The sequence below is a fragment of the Ceratotherium simum genome, chromosome 12 (genome assembly GCF_057802395.1).
Source record: "Ceratotherium simum simum isolate JZ-2026a chromosome 12, ASM5780239v1, whole genome shotgun sequence".
Lineage (NCBI taxonomy): Eukaryota > Metazoa > Chordata > Mammalia > Perissodactyla > Rhinocerotidae > Ceratotherium > Ceratotherium simum.
Window position 1 is genome coordinate 69,337,171 of NC_141911.1, and position 20,299 is coordinate 69,357,469.

Consider the following 20,299-nt stretch of genomic DNA (forward strand, 5'->3'; position numbering starts at 1 on the left):
ATGAGTGTTCTCATCAGAATAAAATCTCTCTCAAAATTCACGATGGTAATCAAAGTCAATTAAATAGGACAGTCACATATGTTATGAAAATTTTCTTGCTATGAATGTGCAGAAAAAATGCCTGAGAAAGACAAATTAAGATTATACTCAGTCAATAAATGTATGTATTTTGAAAGCAGCATTTGTTTTTTTTGTCTGTGTGTGTGTGTGAGGAAGATTAGCCCTGAGCTAACATCTGTTGCCAATCCTCCTCTTTTTGCTGAGGAAGACTGGCCCTGGGCTAACATCTATGCCCGTCTTCCTCCACTTTATATGGGACGTTGCCACAGCGTGGCTTGACAAGCGGTGGGTCGGTGCGCACTCAGGATCCGAACCCTGGACCACTGCAGCAGAGTGTGTGCACTTAACCACTACACCACTGGGCTGGCCCCAACAGCATTCGTTTTTAGAATACAAACAGAATAAGTACTTAGTAAAGTCCACAAACTAATGAAAACTTATTGATTCACATATATGACTGATTGAAACACAAGATTATTGCATTTTCCCAAGTGGTAAATTAAATATATCCTGTATGTAAAAAAAAAAAACAAAAAACACTAACCACCAACTCCCCCCGCACAAAAAAAACACCAAACCATATTGTCAAGCAAAATATTTTTAATTAGTAGGCTGATCATAAATAAATCCACATAAAAGATTTAACAGAATTACAAAGAGTTTTGTGTTCCTTTTGTGGACTCAATTCATGACACGCATTAGTCAACCTCATCCTCTAACTGCGACAAAAAGAACTGTCTCCCAACAATGCAGCAGTTCACCCAACTCACATTCTGTAGTTACATTTCTACATTTTCTTTACAAATGTAACATTTATGTACATTATGTATATTTTCTATAGTTCACGTACTGAAACTCTATTGTTTTTACAGGGAAAATATTGAATTCATTTAATGAATACGAATCATTCCTTGTTAAAAAGTAATTCATATAAATAACATGGGTACCACTGCCTTTTGGCATCTCTTGTCAGAGTTCAAGTCCAGAAATGTTATATTAATTTATCAGAAAAAAGAACTGATCTAATTTTACATTATGACAGATCATCCCACGTGGCTACCTAAACTTGCCGTCTTGCAATGAACAGAGCGCTATACTGCTGCACTACTGGAAATGTGTAGAAACTGACTCAAAACAGACCTGGTGAGAGAGCAACCCACCCCATCAATGAGGCTGCAGGGAATCTGTCTCGGTCCTTCCTCCCAACCTTTCGTCAGCACTCAGGGGTGCTGTGCCGCACTGTGTGCTGTAACAGGCACCTCCTGTCCCTCTCCCCCCGCGCCTCTCTGACAGGTTATGCTTCAACCAGGCTGTGGATCTTCTTATTCAACTTTATTCCACTTCACTTACAAATCTGCCGCTGAACGTGAAGCAAAAATTCATAGTAAGAGAAGGCGGCTTCTGTCCGGTCTTCAATCAAATGCTGAAAAAATTCCGTTTTGGCAGGACTCTCGTCTCTGAAAGAGAGAAAAAGGTATTTATCTAAAAATGCCTATTATTAAAAAGAATAATTATAAATTCAGAAAATTACTAATCCATGGGGACTGCAGGAAAATGGAACAGGGAATATTAATCAAGTAGCATTCTACCACTAGAATATATTGTGATAATATTATTTAAAATTTTGCTTTGAAGACAAGCAATTTCACACCAATTGCACAGGATATGACAATTCCACAATCAAGTTACAGAAGAACTTACTTCACCACGTGAAGAATTGGGCTTAATGGTCTGTTGTCTCTAAGCCATGTTATAAAGGATCTGGCTCTTTCTGACGAAAGTGTATTTAGCTCTGGAAGATGTGTCTGGTAAGAGAAACATAATTAGGAAATCATTTCCTTCCTCCTGACTTCAGGAGTATTAGTACTAAATCAGGATTCCCACTACCAGCACCAACTGCCAGCGCTGTTCCCAGCCCCCAACGGTAGTAACCAAACAATGGAAATTTAAATTGCTGGCAAATCTGTTTATATTTTTCTGGATAAGTCAATAAAGCACACACAATGATTAGTCTGTCACTCGTTTTTTGTTGCATTTTTATGTTTCTTCCAGAGGAAATACTCAAATGAAGGGCATTATCACTAAGTTCCAAAGTCACTTAACAATTATACATTAAGCCCTATTCTAACGATAGCCGTGTTCAGAGAATTTTGTTTTCTTTAGTCCTTACAATTTAAGGGCAAGGTATTTTAAAGAACAGTGTGGATGTGCAAAAACATTTAAAAACTATATGCAAGACTATTTTTAAAAGACCTAAAAAGTCTATTCTTTATATATATATATATTTTTTCCAAAGCCAACTAAATAATAATTCAAAATATATAGTAAGTAAAAAATTTAAATAGAAAATTTTGGGTTAACTATATTTGTAATTTATGTCAACAAAAAGTAAAAGAACAAAAAACATTTTTATTTTGATATGAATTTTTTCAGATATCTAAGTATATATAGCTACTATTATTATATACACACATTATTTTTTAATTTTTTAATTTTTCTTATTTTTATTTATTTATTTTTGTGAGGGAGCTCAGCCCTGAGCTAACATCCATGCCAATCCTCCTCTTTTTGCTGAGGAAAACTGGCCCTGGGCTAACACCTGTGCCCATCTTCCTCCACTTTACGTGGGATGCTGCCACAGCACGGCCTGACAAGCCATGCATCGGTGCGCGCCCGGGATCCGAACCCGGGCCGCCAGCAGTGGAGTGCTTGCACTTAACCGCTATGCCACAAGGCCGGCCCCTACTAACACATTTTTGAAAATACAAATGGATATTATGTTTACTCTTCGCTCTTCAGACTGTATCCTTTCTAATAAATGCATCAATATTATTTAATGTGACACGCATGTGTGAACATCTACATACCTCTATGAGTAGATCTATAGGGAATGTTCTTTGAAATAGAATAACTGACTGTGTCAAGACTATGTGATTTTAGTTTTAACAGATACTGTCCAATGGCCCTCCACAACTCTGTATAAAGGTACCCCTCAATCAACAGTATCTGACGGGCCTGTTGACCTACACCCTCTGCATTACCGCCTATTATCAAATTCTAGAAGCTTGCCAATCTGGAAAATGAAAGAAACACTATGCTGTTATTTTTCTTAATCATGAGGCTGAACATCATTTCATGTGGCCACTCTATTTCCTCCCTATGAAGTGCTATTGAATTCTTTACCCAGTTTTCTTTTCCGTTTTTTTTGAGGGGACAGGGGTGTCTTTTTCTTAAAGACTTGTTAGAGAACTTTATATACTAGAAAATTAACCCCTTTTCCATCATATGAGTTACAGATAATCTTCTGATTTTGTTGTCGGTCTTTTGGCTTTATTTATTTATTTTACCAGACAGAAATGTCTATTTATATGCTCTCATATAAATTAATCTTATTAATCTTTTCCATCACTGACTTATAAAGGCCTTATCCATTTTAATATGATTATTTTTTTAATATTCCATTTTTTTCAGAGTGATTTGAAATACAATCTTTACCACATTCTATTTTTCACGAATTAGATCCACTTCTGAATTCTATTCTCTTCCATTGATGTTTATTGTGCCTGTATCATAGTGCTTAAATAACTACAGCTTTAAAATGAAGTTTATTATTATTTTTTTTGGTGAGGAAGATTAGCCCTGAGCTAACATCTGTTGCCCATCCTCCTCTTTTTGCTGAGGAAGATTGGCCCTGGACTAACATCTGTGCCCATCTTCCTCTACTTTATATGTGGGATGCCTGCCACAGCATGGCTTGACAAGCAGTGCATAGGTCTGCACCCAGGATCTGAACCCGTGAACCCTGGGCCACTGAAGAGGAGCACACAAACTTAACCACTACACGACTGGGCTGGCCCCTGAAGTTTATTATTTCATTTAGAAGTTTAGTATTTGATTTATTTTTAATATGCTTTTCCCCTTTGCTGACATTATTCTCTCTTCTCAAACTTTTCCTTATTATCCTCATTTGTTGAGTCTTAAAAATGAACTCTGGGTGTCAAATTAAAAAAAAAAATCATAAAAATCAATCAAACAACAGCAGCAGAATGTGATAAGGATTACATCAACTAAATTTATATTAATTTCAAAAGAAAAGATAGAGTTACAATATCCAAGAGTAGGGCAGGCCTTTTCCATTAACTAAATATACAGAACTGCTCTTAGAACACTATTTCTTTGGTATTGGTTAACACATATACAGTAAAGACTTACTGAAAAATTTATGTTTATTTTCAGTAAAGTAATTTAAATCAGAAGTTAAAGGTGTTGGAAAACAGTTGGGCAGTTCCTCAAAAAGTTAAACATAGAGTTACCATATTAAGCAGCAATTCCATTCTTAGGTCTACACCCAGGAGAACTGAAAACCTATGTCCACACAAAGACTTGTATACAAATTGTTCACGGCAGCACTATTCACAATAGCTCCAAAGTGGAAACAACCCAAATGTCCGTGAACAGACGACTGGATAAATAAAATGTGGTATATCCATTCAATGGACTATTATTAAGTAGTGATACATGTACAACATGGATGAACCTTGAAAATACTGTGAGAATTGACAGAAGCCAAACACAAAAGGCCATATATTGTGTGAGTCCATGTATATGAAATGTTCAGCACAGGCAAATCCACAGAGAGAGAGAGGAGACTAGTGGATGTAAGGGGAAAGCCAGAGGGGAGAACTGAAAGAGACAGGTTTCTTTCTGGGATGACAGTATCTGAAATTAGATACTGGTGATGGCTGTACAACATTGTGAATATACTAAAAACTAAAGAACTGTATACTTTAAAATGGTTAAAATGATGAATCTTCCGTGAATTTTATCTCAATAAAAAAATTTAAAACAAACAAGCACACAGAAAGTTAAAGCTGTATGAAATCCACTGACCATTTTCTGTGGTATTGATGCGAAATTAGGATACCCAAGCACATCTTCGATGAAGTTATTGTCACAGCTTTTTCCAACCCAAATGTAAAAAACCTAAAAACAAAAAGCAAAATATTAAAATGCCCTAATCAGAAACACTTTATAGCCAATTTTCTCAAAATCGTCCAGCATAAAAGAGGTCAAGATTACTATATCAAAGTAGGAAAAAACAAAAAAGTCAAAGGAAACGCATAACTGGTTCATTTGGAATTCCATCTGGGAATCGACAGTGGTTCATATCTTCTTTGCTTACATTTCAAGGCTTCCCATAAAATATTTTTTACCTTCTTCCTTTTTTCCCAGTAGGAATGTCACACTTTAACCAGGATAACTGACTCATTGTATTTCCCATCCACTGTTTCAATTACTGTCTCTGTATTTTAACTGTGGGCTCCCCCATCCCGCTCTGGGGGATATCCGAATCCTTCCCTGCTCGTAAGGTGTCATTTAGGAAGCCATTTTGACCATTCTGACACCCTTCACCACCACCCTGCCCAGTGACTCCTCCTGAACTCCTAATCATCAATGGCATTTCTGACAATGGATATAAGCTGAACTAGATAAACTCTTGAGGTTCCTTTGAATTTTATGGTTCTAGACAGTAAAATCCTTGATGACAGGAATTTATCTCTTTATTTCTCTTTATTGAGTACACATAATCCACGAAAGTAAATAATCCATGATAATAAAATTCACTAATCTATGAAAATAAAAAGATGTTTAACTAGAAAAGTCTAAAATCAATTGACCTCTTGTGTCAGTCACCAATTCACTGCCTCTCAGCTCCTAATCCACCTTTTACTGCCTGATCTGTGATAACAGAGCTGGACCCTGAAAGTGCTTCTCCTTTTGCCAGCTGGAACAGTGTTAATCTTGGTCAGTAGAGGGTACTTACAGAGCCACAGTCCATAAGGAAAGCACCTTCTCTTGTCAGCTTCTCTGCTGACAACTTCTGAAGAGGTGGCTGAGGTACAACCCTGTCATTAACATGTATTGCACCCTAAAAAGAAAAATATGGCATGTGAATGAGCTTACATTACTATCAACCCCATCTGGAAGCTAATGGCCACTAGCTCTTTATGGAATACTGAAAAATGACACTTGAGAATTTTGTAGGATGCAAAAAATTATTCCTAATTCATTATCATCTTGGCTGCAGAATCAAGACACTCAAATACATTCAAATTAAAAAGATAAAAACATGAATACGTAAAACGATTTGTCCATTTCCTTCCCTTTTGGGATGAGGATATATTAAAAGCACGACTATTAGGGCTGGCCCCGTGGCTTAGTGGTTAAGTGCGCGCGCTCCGCTGCTGGCGGCCTGGGTTCGGATCCCAGGCGCACACTGACGCACCACTTCTCCAGCCATGCTGAGGCCGAGTCCCACATACAGCAACTAGAAGGATGTGCAGCTATGACATACAACTACCTACTGGGGCTTTGGGGGAAAAATAAAAAAAAAAAAAAGCACGACTATTAAATCTGCTGTAAAGCAAGTTACTTTTTTACATTCTCTAGTAACATAATACAGAGAAGATTCCACAGGGTAGTTTTAACACAAGGAAGAAAAAAGACACTATATATTTGCATACTAAAAAATACTATCGGATACTAGATTTGGTTTACAATGTAATGAAAATTGCCCTCTGATCATACCAGAAACAGTCAACATCTACAAAATATAAATGGAAATGTCCACTCTACTACTCAGCTTTGTAATAAATATTATAACCAAACCCACAAGGTGAATTATTTCCTATATGAAACTACTTTTGAAAACTCCATAACCATAGATAGTATCAGATGCTCCTATGGTCAATCAAATCCACGGCTAGTGTCCTTAGTTAATGTATTACTACCACAGGGGTTGGGAAAAACTGTTAATAACACATTACCACCTTGGCTGTAGAATCAAGACAGTCAAATATATTTAAATTTAAAAGAAATCCTACCTCATCCGTCAGTCTGTCTATCCTGTATAAGTTGGGATGGATCATTTTCATTAGATGAACCAGTGGCTGACACTTTATCTGACACATGGCATACACGCGATCATCCAGGCGTGTGCTTGTACCAGTTCTAAATGCTTTCTACAGAGAAGAAGATATACATTTGTAAAGGGAAACATAAATATAGTGGACAAATAGTAAAACGGATATATACCATCAATCATGGAAAAAGCAAGGTCTTCAAATCAGAGAGCTGGATTCAATTCTCAGCTCTGACATTTAATAGGTAGGCATGTGAGCAAGTTACTGAGCGTCTCAAAGCTATCCTGTCACCATAAAGAAAACAGGGAAACAATGCTGACCTCTCTGGTCTGCTGTAAGGATTAAACAAGATGATGTGTATATAACACCTATTATGACGCCCGAGACTTGGAGAGGCATTCAGTGAAGAGCGGCTCCTCTCCTTAGGGTCTCCTTCCAGAAGCACACAGTCGAGTGTGCTGTAAGCACACCACTGTTCAAGCTGCCCCCACACAGTAACGAGGGAGAGCACAGGGCTTCACAACAGTCATCAGGGGTTTGCGCACCTTCATTTTCCACTATCTTTTCCTGTTTTTCAAAACTCTTTCAATGCTAAGCTGCATAATCATCTAGGTAAACATTTTAAAACTCCCAGAAAACTGAGATTTCATTTCTTCACCTATGTATTGAGAATTTTAAGACTTTATTAAATGTAACAGTGTATAGACAGCTACCTGTTTGAGAAGGGCCAAAACATAGAGCGGAAACAACTTGAGGGAGCTGGGTGCTATCAACGCAGAGTGCTGTAAACTGGAGACTGCGGAGCCGTACGCGGATAGCGAATCCACCACAGCGTTCACTAAGGCATCTCTTGCATCTGACAGACTTGATGAAACTGATCGATCCACAGCTAGGCAGCAACCAAAATGAAAAGGTATTTAACCATTAGATTCCAATGAATGCAATAAGAGAGAAAATTTACATACATTATTTAAGAAACCAACAAAAATTCCATTTTTAGGATAGAAAAATATATTTCATCTACTCCGTCATTTTAAAAGTTATCTGCTCATTACACAATTTTTCTGAACTAAATGTGAATAAGCCTAACAATCAGAACAAATCTAGATTGTTTTGGACCTTTTCGTTTTAATCTCTTTAAGTCTAAAAACACTTAACCACTAGTGATACTGGAGAACCTATATCATCCATCCACTTCTGAGAAAGCTCTGGAGGTGGTTCCATTACTCAAGCAAAAGTCACATGTATAAAGTATCATATTTTTCTGTATGAACAATGTAAGTTCTACAATCTGAGTTGTCCCCCGTGATCCTCTAAAATCTTCTTCATCAAAGCACTCCCAGGTCAACAAAAAAAGATGGCAAACTCAACACAGGTTCTCATCTCTGAAGAGCCGGATATCAGTGTGAAACTTATTTCCCTCCAAGAATATATTTTATTAAAATAGAGAGAACCTATATGTAAGTCAAAGTATTAAAAATAAAATTATATTGAAGAAATCAGTTATGGTATAATTAATTTGAAATATAGATGTAAAACGTTAATTAAAAAATTGAGATCCTTTAGTAAATGCTATTATAATTTTTCCCAAAATGAGGAATAATGACAGTTTTCCTCCAGGACTACATGGGAAATAACAAGGTTCATTTCATGCCTAAATTCATCATATAGGTAAATTCATTAAAAACAAAACACTCAGTGCTAAATTACTTCCCCAAAGGATTTTTTTAAACTTATATACAGTAAAATTTACTTTTTTGATTATAATTCTATGGTGGTTTTATGTTAAATGCATACTCATGTAATCACTACTACAATCAAGATACACAACTGTCTCATCACCCCAAAAATATCCCCTTGTGCTGCCCCTTTGTGCTAAAATCCTCCCCCTGCCCCCAACCCTGATAACCACTGACCTAGTCTTCACCCCTGTAATCGTTCCTTTTCCAGGACGTCATATAAATGGAGTCATATGTATGCAGGCTTATGAGTCTAGCTCCTTTCACTTAGCATAATGCCTTTAATCCATGTCTGCTCACATATCAACAGTTCACTCCTTTTAACGGCTGAGCTATATTCCATTGTACATTCCATTGAACAAACCATAGCTGTTCATACACTGACCAGCTGCAGGACACTTGGGATGTTACCAGTTTTTAGTGATTACGAATCCCCCAAAAGATTTTTAATTTTTTTTGGTGAGGAAGATTGGCCCTGAGCTAACGGCTGTGCCAATCCTCCTCTATTTTGTATGTGGGATGCCGCCACAGCATGGCTTGATGAGTGATGTGTAGGTCCACGACCCGGATCTGAACCTGTGAACCCTGGGCCACCAAAGCGGAGCATGTGAACTTAACCACTATGCCACTGGGCTGGCGCCAAAAGATTTTTAAACTAAAGAATTAATAAGAAATATAAGAACTGTCCAATACACACTGCATAAATGAAAATGTACAACATACTTTTTAAAGAAGGGATTTCTAGGGTGAAAAAAATGCCCAGGGTTCAGTTTTTAGGATAGAAAAATACATTTCACCTGTTCCTTCACTTTTTTACTCACCCATGTTTGCCAGGAGGCAGATGGCAGCTTGTACATCCACTCCTGCATACACATCTGGTAATGAGCTGACCACCGGCAGACAAAGTGTATGCACTCTTATTCTCCGCTCACCTAAACGAAAGGACTGATAAAGGTCACTGTAGAACACGTTAGACCAAGAAAGAAAGAAAGCAAACAGGTCAAAATATTACTTAAGTCATTGTTTTGACTGGATTAAATCACCAACAGGATTTTGAAATGTAAAAACAAAGCTTTACAATTAACATGTTTTAAAGAAAATTACACACTCTCCAAATCTGAAGATAGACTATGAACATACACTATATTTTGTATATAGTTGAACATTAGGTTCTGGTTTTTATTTGACCATCACTCATTCACGTCAGAAAACTCAGACTGTCAAATAACAAATGTAGGCCCTAAGCGCTATGCAGAATTCTTGATTTTATGGTGCAAGAAAGAATGCTAAGGATGACATCGCTGCATTCAGCATGAGTTGTTTACCAGACACATATGATTCTGGGAATACAGGTCTTCCACAAGTGAAAAAAACATATTAATTAAGGCTGGCCTGGTGGCCTAGCAGGTTAAGTGCATGCGCTCCACTTCAGCACCCCGGGGTTTGCAGGTTTGGATCCCGGGTGGGCACCGACGTACCGCTTGTCAAGCCACGCTATGGCGGCGTCCCATATAAAGTAGAGGAAGATGGGCATGATGTTAGCCCAGGGCCAGTCTTCCTCAGCAAAAAGAGGAGGATTGGCATTGGATGTTAGCTCAGGGCTGATCTTCCTCACACACACACACACACAAAAAGATATTAATTAAGGATTCAAAAACGAGTAAAAGAAAAAAAAAAAAGGGAACACATATTTGATTAACTAACGCCAATTCCATTACTGCCTACCGTATGTTCACTCTTCTCCCTACTCTCCCAGCCTGTGCGAGGGGGGTTACTGCTGCCCCAGGTCCACCGCACTCCTGTTGGCATACCTTTGCTGGACGTGTACAGCAGGGCCGTCTGAAAGCACACCAGGGACGTGTCTGTCAGACTCTCCTCAATCGACAGCTGCACTGCAAACCCTGCGTCAGGATTGATGTTGGCGAGCGACAGCAAGTCAGTGGAACGGACGAAGAAGTTCCCGTGAAAAGTGTGCATCGAAAGACCTAGGGAGGAGAGAACTAGTTATAGCAGAGGAAGTAGGACAGACCTCCTCTGCTCTAAAAGACAAGGTAAAGTAGTATTTTTCCCTCAAGCAAAGCTATTTTTTAAAGTAAAAAATGTCTCTGATTTTGAATCAAAAGGATAGCTGGGGAGTAGGATTGGAGTGTCAGTAGACGTTCTAAAATAGCAATTCCAAAAAACCAATGTGGGTTATGTAAAAGGGAGACTATGTATTTAAATTATATTGATAACCAATCTTATAATATTTTCTCATATGTGATTTGAAGTCAGAAGAAGACCTAACATACAAAATTAAACAAATGAGGGTTACCATACAACTCATTTAAGAATTAAAATAAGGGATCAGAATCCCTCCAGCAAACATTCAACCGAGGTATTGTACATTGAAGACTATCTGAATGATTATGAAGGCAAAGATTATTAATTTGACAATTTTCATTTAGGATCGTCCCTATTCTTCTATCTCCCCTTCTAAAACCACCTCCAATATGGCTTTCCTTTAGGTTCTTCCTAATAAAGCAAAACATCGTTTTTGCCCATTTATTCAAATTACTTATAAAAATTGGGCAATGATTATTCAATAACTATATATTTAAAACAGGGTACAGCTAACTGGATCAAGCTGAAAGTCCTTTACAATGAACAACCATAGGTAGTCACAGGTAGTTAATTTCGACAAAAGTATGTAACATAAAGCATAATTTTTCTAATTTCATACCTTTAGTGCACCTTATTCTCATAACAGCTTCAAATCCAATTTTTCTTGTGAGATATCGCTTTAGGTCTTTTTGTAACTTTTCTGCTTGTGAAGGATTGTGAGTATAGTGGAAAGATGGATAATAATAGACGCACCCTGCAGAATACTTGGACATACACGCTTCAGAGAGAGACATAAAAAGGATTAGCTACAGAAACGATAGTATTCCACTTGTCCAACAGTAGTACACGTTCTATATTATGAAGAACCCTAAGTCACAATGAGGAAATCTAAGCTGTCAAGTAAGGATAATATACAGATCTGAGAAAACACAAACATTTGTAAAATATAACAAACGATAAGGTTTATTGTTGAGCAGAATGGTAAGGAAATTGTATTTTAAAATCAAAACTGTAAAAGCACTTTATATTTGTATGGTGCTTTAAAGTTGACTCGTAATTTTCATAGATATCTAATTCACATGCCTTTCTCCCCAAACTACTGAGCACTCTTAGTAAAGAGTTTAGATTTAATTATATGCTAAAAATGTGTATGTAAACAGATAAACACAGTGATATCTCCTTACCTAGCGAAGCAAGGTCAGAATACTGTGAACTGAGAAGGAACAGATCCACCGCAGTCTGCTGCCCTGAGCAATCTAAAGCGAGTTTCTTATAAAAATCAGTTGCAGGGCCAAGATGCTGTACAACCTAAGTCAACAGGTCACCAAGTAAGAGCTAGAAAGCTTGAATTTTGCACATCTTTTTAGGTCTCTTGTAATAAGGAAGAGCATAGCCTCTGTCCCCCTATCAAACTAAGGAGTTTTTTTAAATGTTGAGGCAGCTGGCACAGATTTCCTGTAAGAATAATAATAACTGCTAACATTTATCAAGCACTTACATGCCAGCACTGCTTGAGATGTTTTATATAAACTAAATTATTTAACCCTGGTAATAACATATATCCCATAGGATTATCTACATTTTACAGATGAGGAAACTGAGGCAAAAAAAAGGATTCAGTAACATGACTGATTACATAGTTATTGAGTGGTGGATGCTGCAATATAAACTCAAGAAGTCTGACTCCAGAGAGAGTTGCTAACCATTATTATATACTGTTACCTAACAACGTGAGAGAGCAATAGATTAAGGAAGGTTTCCCATTGGTATGAGGACACTAGAGCTGAGAAGGTGGCACTGGAGAAAGAGTTAAAAATACAGGAGCCAGGCTCCAAGTTCTTAATTACAACACTCACTGCATAACAAAATGTTTCAATCTTCTTAATTGTAGTGTATGATTATTACATTAGAGTTTACACAGATATGAAGGAATATGTAAAACAGAACAGATATTTAAGCTTTTGAGTCCCAGGCACATAGAGAATATTTCTGAAAGGTAAATGATAAAAAACTCCCAACACTCTATCAAAGAATTCAGTAAACACACACCTTCCTATGTTCAAAACACCTCAGTATTCTGTCACAGGCTGCCATGGATCAATGAACCGATGCTAGCTGTGCTTGTTGATGAATTTAAAAAATATACTTGCCCCAATTTACTTTGAAATTAGCTTCTTTCTCAAATGCAATTTAAAAATACAATTTATACAAATAGTAAAATATGGTGCTATTTTTCTCAAGCAAACTGGTGATGAAAAAAAGCAACATGGTGACTAGAAGATGAAAGTCCTTAAGAGTACAGGTTGATAAAAAACCCCAATAAGCAAAATACATGAGTAGTTTAAATAAAGTGTATACTCTTTTACCCAATAATTTCACTTCTAGGAATTTATCCTAGGGAAAAACTGAATACGTGACTAAAGAGTTATGACACTATTAAAACTGTTTAATTCATACTCATAACTAGTTGTGATGGCATTTTCTCACATAAAAGTTGAGGTCAGACAAAATTTATGTACAGAATAAAACGACTGTTCTAGTTAATTTACTATTTGAAATGAGGGATTAAAATATTCTGACCAAATCTTCGTGTAAAATCCAAGTAATATTCAGCCTCATATTCTTTTTTTTAATAGTGGAAATACTAGAGACAATTTAGCTATTCAACAACTAAGGGGCAATTAATTAAATCGAGTACTTTCCCAGTTACTAAAAAATATTTTTTAAAGAGAATTTTTAGGGATCTCAGAAAATGAGAATATACTTTCCAATGAAAAAAGTTAAGAAAGATAGTATATATGAGATGTATGATGTCCAATTATGCTTAATTGTGTTTGCATAACTCAATAATGTTATTCTATTGATAGTGAGATTATTGATGATTTGTATCTGTTTCCACTGTCCAAGTGTGGCACAATGACTTTTTTTTTTGTGAGGAAGATCAGCCCTGAGCTAACATCCGATGCCAATCCTCCTCTTTTTGCTGAGGAAGACCGGCCCTGGACTAACATCTGTGCCCATCTTCCTCTACTTTATACGGGACGCTGCCACAGCATGGCTTGACAAGCGGTGCGTCCGTGCGTGCCTGGGATCTGAACCTGCAAGCCCCGCACCGCTGAAGCAGAGTGCACACACTTAACCGCTGCACCACCAGGCCGGCCCCCACAATGACTTCTTTATCTTTATATTTAACAAGTTTACTGGTCCGAGCATGTTCAACCACGACATCTCAGATTTAGTAAGTATTATCATTTGTGTAACAGAAAAGAGCACTGGAGTCAGAAAGTCAGTCACGTCTTCCCTATTGATAGTTATTCAACCTTCGGCAACATAGTATAATGTTTCCCCATCTGTGAAATGAAAGGGTTTCAGTAAATGATTTCTAAATTTCTATGACTTGCAAACAAGGTAATAAAAAGAACACACTGCAACACAAAAACAAGACGATAATTCGAGTTAAACTCTTACCAGTTTTTTACTATTAATGAAGCAGAAAAGTAGAACAACAAACCAATAATCACACAGTCTATCGAGGTGGAAAACACCATCTTGAGTATGACAGAGAAACCAGATACAATTACCTTTGTGCTTGATCTCTGATTGGGATCTTCTCTGGACTGCAGAAGTCCTGCGCCCAAGGAAGGTAACTGTGTCTGAAACACAGACACGCGGCCGCCTGTTGGAGACATTAATTTAAAGGCAGCCTGAAGCGCAGGACCAAGGGCACTGTGTGTCTCTCTTGTATTGGTGAACATAGTTGGTAATGCATTCAGTAAGTCTTTTATAAGCTGGGAAAACAAAAATGACAAGTTGAATTACTGAGAAAGCAAGGCAATAATACTCTTCTTCAAAACATTCCAGAGTACGGTGTGTGTCACTACATTTTGGGGACTGTAAACCGAGGAGCCAATAGGTAGGCCACCTACATTGTCTACAGCACTGTTAATATACCAGGTAAACAGATGTTAGACATTTTAGTAAACAGTTGAAATAAGAGAAATATTTTAATACTTCATGAAAAAATCAATCTCACCTCTTTACTTTCATAGAGATTCACAAGTAAGCTATCTGGTATAGGCAGAAAAACATCTGTAGGGAAAATATATATTTTAATCAACAGATAAATCAAGTCAAAAGAATATAATAAATTAAAAAATCTTAGTTTTTAACAGGCCATACATGTAATGGACACTATAATATTGTTTTATTAAATACATATATGCTACATTATACACGTGTGTGTGTGTCAGTACACACACAAAGGTGTAAAAAAACTTAAAATCAAGTATTTTCCAGGAAGTAATTATTTTTAAACAAATATCAAAGTGCACCAAAGTATCCTTACAGCATTATGACAAGATGTACTGTCAAATAGAGAAGACTTCATCCCAAAATCTGTAGTTAGAAAGACTTCTATTTTATTCATTGCTCACCGTCTATATCAGACACAATCAACATCTGAGGCTGTGATAATCCTTCTTGTAAATTGTAGAAATGAATAGTGCTGTCAAAGGTCATGAATCCTATTCTTGTTCGTGAATCTCCAGGAAGCCTAAAGATAAAAATGACAATTTTAAATTCAAAGTGCTCAGTAACTTATTTTATTTAAAAACATAATGAAATAGTAAACTAAGTCTAAGAATAATTACATATGCTTTTTTTTCGAGGACAGAGAAGTTATCCCTGTCTAAATCAATACATATGAGAGAAGAACAAGGATGAAACCTTTCATTTTCAGATGAAACCTGACATGTTTAGGGTTCATACTTTAGAAAACTGACCTATATTCAAATAAACCAACACTAAAAATGACATGATTAAAAGAACAAAAATTTCTTGCTAACTTTCCTTTCAAACACACTCCTTTAAAAGTGAAAAATTACCACTATGTTCAGTTCCAATATTAAAAAAATAGCTTATTTTGTTTAAGTATTTTAAGGGCAGAATGACAAACGAGTACTTTCTAAGAAAAGACTGAATGTAATGCAAATCAGATTTTAATGTGCAAAATTTTAAATAAAAATTGCATTTAAGAACATTGAGGGCCGGCCCTGTGGCTTGGTGGTTAAGTGCGCGCGCTGCAATGCTGGCGGCCCGGGTTCGGATCCCGGGTGCGCATCGAGGCACCACTTCTCCGTCCATCCTGAGGCCGAGTCCCACATGCCGCAACTAGAAGGATGTGCAGCTATGACATACAACTATCTGCTGGGGCTTTGGGGGGAAAAAATAAAAAATAAATAAAATCTTTAAAAAAAAAAAAAAAAATAAGAACATTGAGACATTTTATCTATCATCAATCTTTTAAACATTTTCTGCTAGAACTCAGTATTCAAAAGTCAATGCCATAGCAAAAAATAAATTACCATTTTATTGCCGGTCAAGTCAAGCTTTCCTTATTGATAAGACAGATGCCTCATCTTACAAAAGGATATTTCTAAGTACCACCAACTACTTTAACTGCTGTTACATACTTTATTGTTTTAGCAATGCCTTTAAAATATTTTTGAATATATATATTTTTTTTTTTGTGAGGAGATCAGCCCTATGCCAATATCTGCCAATCCTCCTCTTTTTTTTGCTGAGAAAGACTGGCGCTGGGCTAACATCTGTGCCCATCTTCCTCCACTTTATATGGGACGCCGCCACAGCATGGCTTGCCAAGCAGTGCGTTGGTGTGCACCCGGGATCCGAACCAGTGAACCCCAGGCCGCCGCAGTGGAGTGCGCACACTTAACCACTTGCCGGGCTGGCCCCTAAAATATTTTTGAATATTACAGGATGCCATAACAGTATGCAAGCATTATTACTATTATGCATGATCAATCAGGCTACTTAAATATAGGCTGCAAGCTAGGTCAAAAAGCATTTAAGAGAACAGAATGCAACAAATTTTATGTGGGTGTTTAGTTTACCAGCACTGGTCAAGATTTACAACGGTTCCACAGGCTACGGTCGGCCCATACAATCTACAGGTGGTTGAATCTGTGACTGGGGAACCCACGGATACAGAGGCTGGACTAAGGGACCCGAGCCTCCGTGGATTCTGGTATCCGAGGCGGGTCCTGGAACCATCGCCTGTGGATAACCAGGGAGGACTGTATTCACTCCTTTGAGATTTCTAAGGTCACTGAGTATTAGGGTGTTTGTTACCCATTAGAACGGAGACTTTTTACCTACTCTACCCCTAGCTTAAAATACAGAGTTGAGCTGGAACTGCCCCAGCATCAAATTCCTCTTTCTCAAAGTTATATCCAGAGCCCCTTCCAAAACCACATTGCTACATTGTTGCTCTCCTATCACCTTTACCTTTTTGTTACTTTCCTAATGTTTCTTATTTTCTGCTGTAATCAAATAAATATCTATTTAAAAAACTATTTTCCATTCCCAATGTTATCCTTTTGGTTTTGCATAGTCTATTTAATTCCCACATAGTCACTCATCTTTGTTGGACTGGCTCCTATTTCTAGGACTATATCCTCATACTTTTCTAGCAAGCCAACTCTAGTCTTAAAAACCGTTTCTTTGCAAAGGGTCTTCCATTGCTGTTCACTGCTAAAGCTATATCTGAATTAAACACTCATGAATAAAGAAAGCGCAAATGTTTCAATCAAGGATAAAAATACAAAAATTCTGCTAAAAGAAACTAAAAGCAAATCATTTAATATGCGGGGGTGTTTTTATTTCAAATGTCTCAATGTTATCAGTTTATTCACAGGCCAAGATCAGCGACATGCAGACTACGGCACTAGAGCTAGCACTCAGCAGAACAAGGACTGAAACTCACAGGGAAGACAGGAGAGAACCTTCTGGGACCACCAAGAGGATTTGTGACAAAGTATTCACACATCACCACCTCACCCCTCTACACACGTCAGAACCCCTGCAGTAGTGAACCACTCTTACTAACAATCTTAAGTCATATCTCTTGTGGGTGTTGAAAGAGAAAGGTACAAACAACTTTGTTTTCCAGAGATTTGGAAGGTTCATTTTTAAAGCTAGTTGAGGGTCTCCTTCATGACTAATACTGGTAGACGCACAGGCAGGAATCAGAGACAGGTATAAGCAATCTATCCTATACCCTGTTTCCACTTCCACAATACAGCTCATTACTAATGTGCTGTAGTGAAGGGCTCAGTTTCTGGATTCTTGAAATTTTCAGCATAAAATCAATTCCCTATTTCCCTTTATCCAGCTCATTCTCTCATTAGCACATTTAAAACTATCTTATGAAAAACTCCTTGCTCAGGCGTAAATTGCAGCTAGATTTCTCTCATCCAGATCCTTGACACCCTGGCCAAGTCAAGTTTTCTGGGCCCCAGTGCTCAGAGCTGCTAAGTCAGAGAGATAGTTAGATGAGCTCTAAATTCCTTACTTAGGAATCCTTTTAAAGGATTTTATGATTCAGATACCAAGTCATAAATCATAATAATCCAAGTAGCAGGACCCTTATTCTAAGGTGGGCAGGAAGCAGTCTTTAGTGATAGGTAAATGAAATCAACCTTAATAAAAACCAACCCCATAAACTGCTAATAAATACTTCACATTTAAAATATTTACACAGGGCCGGCCCGTGGCTTAGCGGTTAAGTGCGCACGCTCTGCTACTGGCCGCCCGGGTTCGGATCCCAGGCGCGCACCGACGCACCGCTTCTCCGGCCATGCTGGGGCCGCGTCCCACATACAGCAACTAGAAGGATGTGCAACTATGACATACAACTATCTACTGGGGCTTTGGGGGGGGAACAAAAAAAAAGGAGGAGGATTGGCAATAGATGTTAGCTCAGGGCCGGTCTTCCTCAGCAAAAAGAGGAGGATTAGCATGGATGTTAGCTCAGGGCTGATCTTCCTCACAAAAAAAAAAAAAAATTTACCTATATATACACACACACACTATGAGTAAAAAAAAATTCTTACTTGTCTAGGTTTTCTAACAGTGACTGGCACAAAATTGTCAAATATCCAGCTTCCACCGCATTATGAGACACATCTAAAACAAACAAGTAAACTGCAGGTTGAGGAGGACGAAGCTGAAAGGAACAAAAGTAAAGTCGCTTATTTAGAGGTACAATTTATTCATTTTCTATCACTATTACTATTGAATATTTACTGAATATGTTATACAAAAAGATATACAAATAGGATTGATGTTTTGTAAGATCTTCTGTGCTAATGAAAATAACATTCCTTTAACTTTTTTTCTTACAAAGTTGGCTGTGGATTAAGCACGACAAAGCAGCGGTTATAGAGTAATGGTTAAATAGATGGGCTAAATGTTTTCCTGGTAAGAGTGTTGGCTGAGATAGCTTTCAAAGAAAAATTAAAATTATTTATTATTTAATACTAACCTCTATATCCCTTCCCTACTCCTAAAACCATTTTTTTTTAATATTTATCTTTTTAAATCTGATCACCATTAGTACTAGCTATTGGGTCACCCGGTGGTGGCCAAATCCCAAAGGTTAAGTGCTAAATGTAAAGAAAGTCCTTGTGATGGTATTCTAAACATGTTAAGTCCTTATTTGCTAGAGACACACACTGAAGTATTTATGGGTTAAATGAAAGGATGCTGGGATCAGCATTTCATAAACTCCAGACTGGGTGAGGGGACCGGCCATTGGGGTGGATGGGGGACAGATGAAATGTATTTGGCCAAACGTTAACTGTTGAAGCTTGGTGATGGGTAAATGATGGCTCATCATACTATTTTCTCTTCTTGAGAGTATGCTTGAAAATTACTGTTACAGAAAGTTAAAATAAAAGGATATATGAAGTCTTTTTTAAAAAATAGGTCAACCAAGGATCATATGGGTCATATGGCAAAAATCAGATTCCTTCTTGCCTCATCACTTGAACTAGATTAAGGTTCCTAAGGAGCCAGAACCGAGTTGGGACACAGTGAGCTGTAGAGAAGGCAAGGAGTGGAGAGGAAAACCGACCAAGAGCAAGGTTAGCACAGTCAATACGGAAACAGGAAAACAGCAGTTAAGTAGGCAGACGCTAAAATGGACACAAAGGACCATAAAAATTACAAAAATAAAGAAAGAAATGGGCCAAGCACAAGGCATTTAATACACATTAGTTGTCCCTTTTAACCTTTTCCTACTAGCAACACTTTATATTTTTGCAGGCAACAGATTAGAAATGAGGACATAGAAGAAATGTAATTAATTAAAAATATATTTGAAATGACTAGATATGACAAAGATGATGAGCAGAACTTAGGCTAAGAATTCATTTTTGTAAGCAGAAAAGAAGAATGAGATCTTAGAGTCGGTATAATTAAAGAACAGGTAGAATTTTATGGTGAACTAGAAAGGGAAAAGTTAGAGTGAAGTCAATATCCATTTATCTTGAGAACTTTACAGGGTGAATCAGTCAGCCAGTGACATCTTTAAGAGCCGGAAAACTGTAGTTTTTGGCAAAAACATGAGTTTTTTATGTTTGAAGGTCTTAAATATTAAATGGTAACAGAATA

The 20,299-nt window shown here is 37.4% G+C and overlaps 1 protein-coding gene across 1 annotated transcript in view; it reads right to left on the minus strand.

Annotated features, from left to right (window-relative positions):
* Positions 1-642: 642 nt before the first annotated feature.
* SEC24B (SEC24 homolog B, COPII component) overlaps positions 643-20,299 on the minus strand; it is an 89,430-nt gene continuing 69,773 nt past the window's right edge. The window contains exons 12-25 of the mRNA XM_087437212.1: positions 18,739-18,851; positions 15,259-15,377; positions 14,859-14,914; positions 14,407-14,613; positions 12,010-12,133; positions 11,445-11,603; positions 10,534-10,707; positions 9,544-9,654; positions 7,697-7,872; positions 6,945-7,082; positions 5,885-5,989; positions 4,951-5,043; positions 1,762-1,865; positions 643-1,517 (exon numbers count right to left, since the gene is read on the minus strand). Of these exons, the coding sequence (XP_087293338.1) occupies positions 1,403-1,517; positions 1,762-1,865; positions 4,951-5,043; positions 5,885-5,989; positions 6,945-7,082; positions 7,697-7,872; positions 9,544-9,654; positions 10,534-10,707; positions 11,445-11,603; positions 12,010-12,133; positions 14,407-14,613; positions 14,859-14,914; positions 15,259-15,377; positions 18,739-18,851 (1,794 nt within the window). The 3' untranslated portion in view covers positions 643-1,402. The remainder of the gene's footprint in view (positions 1,518-1,761; positions 1,866-4,950; positions 5,044-5,884; positions 5,990-6,944; positions 7,083-7,696; positions 7,873-9,543; positions 9,655-10,533; positions 10,708-11,444; positions 11,604-12,009; positions 12,134-14,406; positions 14,614-14,858; positions 14,915-15,258; positions 15,378-18,738; positions 18,852-20,299) is intronic.